Below are 5,049 nucleotides of genomic sequence, written 5' to 3'. Positions count from 1 at the left end.
CCAGGATGGTCTCGATCTCCTGACCTCGTGATCCGCCCGTCTCGGCCTCCCAAAGTGCTGGGATTACAGGCTTGAGCCACCGCGCCCGGCCCATATATCCTTCTTTCACAAAAGTGAACAAAGACCAAAATAACCTGTAAATGTCTATATATGATTACATGAACATGGAGAAAAGTATAGAAGGCTAGCTACATAAATATTTAGCATGGGTTACAGGGAGAAAGGCCATGGGAGAAGGGGGGGGGGGAAGTCAAGAAAAAATAGGACTGAATTACAATTACTGAATTACATGTATGATATAATCACATTTATGCACTCATGTATATGGGAGTACAAGTATCAATAAATTAAATAAAATTATTTTAAAAGAAAAAGTCTCAGTAGTGGAACTGCTATTTCAAAGGACATGGGCATTTAAAATGTGATACTGCCAGACAGCCCTCCAGAAACGTTATACCAAATATATATTCCCACAAAGAGTGTAGGAGATTTTCTGTTTTCCTATAAATTGACAACACTGGGTATCATCAAACTTTTTGCAAATTTATAAAAAATGGCATCTTATTTTAAAAGTTATCATTTCTTTACTTTTCCAAGTGGGAGAAAAAAATAAATAATAAGATGTATCATTCCTTTAATGAGAAGCAATATAATTAAAAGTTATCACTTACTTAATGAGAAGCAATATAATTAAAAGCTGATTTTTTTTTTTTTTTTTTTTTTTTTTGGAGAGAGGGTCTCACTTGGGTTGCGGAGGCTGCAGTGCAGTGGCGCAATCTCGGCTCACTGTTGCCTCGACTTCCCAGGCTCAGGTGATTCTCCCACCTGAGCCTCCTGAGTAGCTGGGACTACAGGTGCGGCCGCCATGCCCAGCTAATTTTTTTATTTTTTGTAGAGGCGGAGTTTCACTATCTTGCCCAGGCTGGTCTCAGGACTCAAGTGATCTGCCCGCATCTGCCTCCCAAAGTGTGCCCGGCCAAAGCTGAAAATTTTAATGTCTGAGGTCCGTTTCTATTTTTTTTTTCCTAGACAGCTACCTTCTAATATTCTTTGTCATGTTCCATGCGTTTGTTCACCTTTTTCTAAATTACTGATTTATAGAAAGCTTTTTGTTAAGGAAAATAGCCCTTTATATATGTAATACAAATATTTTTTCCAGTTTATTTACCATATATTTTGTTTGATATCAAACTTAGACCTTTCTACTCCAAAACTATTGGAAACAAAATCCATCTATTGTTTTCTAACACTTTAATGGTTTCATTTTTTATTTTAAAATATTTGATCCATTTGTAATTTATTTTGGCATAAGGAATAATAAAGCAAAAACCCAAGTCTCATTTTTTTCCAGATGGTTAGCCAGTTATCCTCAAATGGTTTGTTGACTAATCCATATTTTTCCCCATTGATTTGAAATGTCGTTTTTCTTGTTTAGTAAATTTTCTTATGTACTTAGGTCTATTTCCAGACTTTCTGCTGGTTTGTACCTTCCCCCATATCATACCCTTAAATGCGGATCTGTGAGGGAAGAAAACAGGGTAGTGTTCCAAAAGAGAAAAAACTTAGAGACAGGCAGCTATCTTAAAAATAGCTCCTGATCACATCACTGCACTCCAACCTGGGCAACAGAGCAGACCCTGTCTCTCACACACACACAAAAATACCTCATGTTGGAAGCTCTCTGAACCTTTATTGGTTCAGGGTGCATCTCCATAAAAAAATTTAAAACAAAAACACCCTGTGTTATCATGGAGAAGAAAAATACTTGTGTACCTCTAGAGGGCAGCACTATCGATACTGGCGTGGAACAACAGGTTTTAATTGCATCAGAATGAAGAACTTTCTAGAAACCACATATATTCAAAGATGCACTGTTGCCTCAAGTGTCATCATTTCCTGGCCACTAACAGAGAAATTATATAGCGGATTCATAAATTTTATAGGAGGCTGGACTCCTAGTTTGTAAAATCCTTCTTTACAATTCTCATTTTATGACAAACCAAGTTATACGCTCTACAGATACTAAAGGAAATAAATATACTTATCGAGAAAGCTGTTCTGCCAATACAGTTAAGACTAAACTAAAAGAAAACATAACTTTCCAAATCTCACCAATCCTCGTCCTCCTCTGGGTCTTGCAAACGGGGCAGCTCTTCTTTGTACCCATCCATGTCTGTAGTGAAGACAAAGATACACTTTCTTAAGAAAGCCAGAACTCGGCCGGACACAGTGGCTCACGTCTGTAATCCCAGCACTTTGGGAGGCCGAGGCGGGCAGATCACGAGGTCGGGAGATCGAGACCATCCTGGCTAAGACGGTGAAACCCCGTCTCTACTAAAAATACAAAAAATTTAGCCGGGTGTGGTGGTGGGCGCCTGTAGTCCTAGCTACTCAAGAGGCCTCATGAGGCAGGAGAATGGCGTGAACCCGGGAGGCAGAGCTTGCAGTGAGCCAAGATTGTGCCACTGCACTCCAGCCTGGGCAACAGAGCTAGACTCCATCTCAAAAAAAAAAAAAAAAAAAAAAGCCAGAACTCAAAACCAGAGACATCTCACATTCTGCATTTATCTTTGGGTATCTTCCCCACCTTAAAGCCGAAACTTTGCTCTGCAAAATGAAAAGTATTTAAATTTGTTTTATTGCAAACTTTTCCCACTCAGGCCTCTACCACCCCAATCCCTTCCCACCCTCCATGCGCCCCCACTTCCCACTCCCTCCACTTCCACCTCAACTTGCCAGTCTGCCATGTACCAGGGCTCGACCACCCCCACATCCCACTGGCCCTCCACCTCCCTACACCTTCAGTCCCCTACTCCCACTCCAAGGAAGTCTCCCACCTACCGGTTGTCAACCTCTTCCCCCACCTCTACTCCCCACTGTCAATCTTACCCAGAATAGGCTACCACCGCCCCCTCATCACCTTCCTCCTTCTGCCCAATCTCCACTGCCCTCTTACCCCCCCGCCACTCTGGCTTCTCACTGGTCTTACATGAATCCGGCCACCCGCTTCCCGCTCCCTATTCCTGCCTCCAGCCTCCAGTCAATCTTCCACCAAACAGGCCTTGCCCCTCCCCAACTCCTTCCTCCTATCAGGTCTGGACCCTACCCCCACCATGTTCTCGCCTCAGTCTTCCACCAATCAGGCCTCAATCCAACCACCCTTCCCCCACACTCGCACCTCCAGCCACCTCCAGCCACGTTCAACTGCTTCCAACCGGTTTTCCAAGCAGGCTTCCACTCCCCCCACACCTCTATCCAACTTCTGCCCTACCCCACTCCTGTCTCCCACCACCACTCAGTCCTCAGCCAATGAGACTTCGACCCCCCCCACACACACACATCCCCTACCCACAACCACTGGCTCCCACCTCCCCCCATGGCCAACACTGCCCCCTCCACCTTCCCCCAATGCTGCAACGGGCACCCCTATTTCTCCCCACGGTCACTGGCACCCCCACCTGCTCCTACGCCGCCACTGGTGCCCCCACCTCCCCCAACGCCTCCACGGGCGTCCCCGCTTCTCCCCATGCTGCCACTGGCACCCCCACCTCCAATGCCGCCACCGGCGTCCCCACTTCTCCCCACGCCCACCAGCACCACCACGTGCTCCTAGGCCACTTCCGCCACCACTAAGTGATTCTATGCCGTCACCAGAACCCCCACTTCCCCCAATGTCGCCATTGGCACCCCCACCTTCAATGCGGCCACCGGCACTTCCACTTCTCCCCACGCCGCCAGTGCTACTATATGCTCCTATGCCACCATCGACGCCACCAACTATTCCTAGGCCACCACCGGCGCCCCCACCTCCCCCAACGCTGCCACTGGCACCCCTACTTCTCCCCACCCGCCACTAGGAACACCACCTGTTCCTACACCACCACTGGCGCTCCCACCTCCCCCAATACCGCAACCAGCGCCCCCACTTCTCCCCACACCGCCACCGGTGCCACGTATTCCTACGCAGCCACTGGCGCCACCACATGCTCCTACGCGGCCACCAGCACTCCCACTTCCCCAAAGGCTGCCAGTGGTGCCCCCACTTCTCCCCACACCGCCACTGGCGCCACCACTTGCTCCTACACCGCCAGCGCCCCCACTTCCCCCAACGCCGCCACTGGTGCCCCCACTTCTCCCCACCCACCACTGGCACCAATATCTCCTTCTGTGCCACCACTGTCACCCCCACCTTCAACGCCGCCACCAGCCCCACTTCCTGCAACGCCGCCACTGGCGCCACCACTGGCATCCCCATCTCCCACTGGTGCCACTGGCGGCCCACTTCTCCCAACGCAGCCACTGGCGCAACCATATGGTCCTACACCACCACCAGCGCCCCTCACCTCCCCCAACGCCACTACTGGCGCCTCCACTTCTCCCCACGCTGCCACTTCCTCTACTCCCACCTCAGGCCTATATGGGCAACCAGAGTCCAAGGTATACAGTGGTCCTGATTTCAATTAAGTCACTCAATTAGGATTAACCTCTGGACCACTTCAGCACCCATTTGAGTCCGACCAGCCAGTCACCTACCTGGTGTTGCAGCCTCTGGCGTGGCCGGCAGCAGCTCACCTCCAACGGCCTGTGGAGTATGTGCAAAGATCCCGAGCAACTGCGATGAACAACGCCAGGCGCAGGCCCTTTTATAGTGCCCAGACCTAGGGGGCGGTAGGAACTCACGTGTGCCCTCCCGCGCTCCCCTGTACCCACCTATCACAGTGTGGTCACGAGGCAAATTTGAACTTCGCGCCTGTGAACTTGGCGCCTAGCTGTAATGCTTCCGGAATCTGGTCTATTGCTTTCCACTCCCACGGATGTTGCTTATTTGTCCCAAAAGCGCCATTTCAATACTAGAGCGTGGGCACCCGAGGCCAATTCTGTGATTAAAAGTCCCTAACAACTTTCTGATAAAGAGAAACCATGTGAAATCCTTCCTAACAAACTTTTATCCTGCGGTTACTTGGATAAGCGAGCCTTGTTCCCTACTTGAATTGTCCAGACCTCTAAGTGCGTTATTGCGAACACTGGGGGAGGGTGCGGGGGGAGGGG

The 5,049-nt window shown here is 49.3% G+C and overlaps 1 protein-coding gene across 1 annotated transcript in view; it reads right to left on the bottom strand.

The window, feature by feature from the left end:
- The window catches only part of ACRC (acidic repeat containing), a 46,193-nt gene extending 41,144 nt beyond the window's left edge, over positions 1-5,049 (bottom strand). The window contains exons 1-2 of the mRNA XM_011992072.1: positions 4,534-5,049; positions 2,113-2,173 (exon numbers count right to left, since the gene is read on the bottom strand). Of these exons, the coding sequence (XP_011847462.1) occupies positions 2,113-2,171 (59 nt within the window). The 5' untranslated portion in view covers positions 2,172-2,173; positions 4,534-5,049. The remainder of the gene's footprint in view (positions 1-2,112; positions 2,174-4,533) is intronic.

Source organism: Mandrillus leucophaeus, unplaced genomic scaffold, assembly GCF_000951045.1.
Source record: "Mandrillus leucophaeus isolate KB7577 unplaced genomic scaffold, Mleu.le_1.0 Scaffold401, whole genome shotgun sequence".
Classification (NCBI taxonomy): Eukaryota; Metazoa; Chordata; class Mammalia; order Primates; family Cercopithecidae; genus Mandrillus; species Mandrillus leucophaeus.
This window is presented reverse-complemented; position numbering and strand designations above follow the sequence as displayed.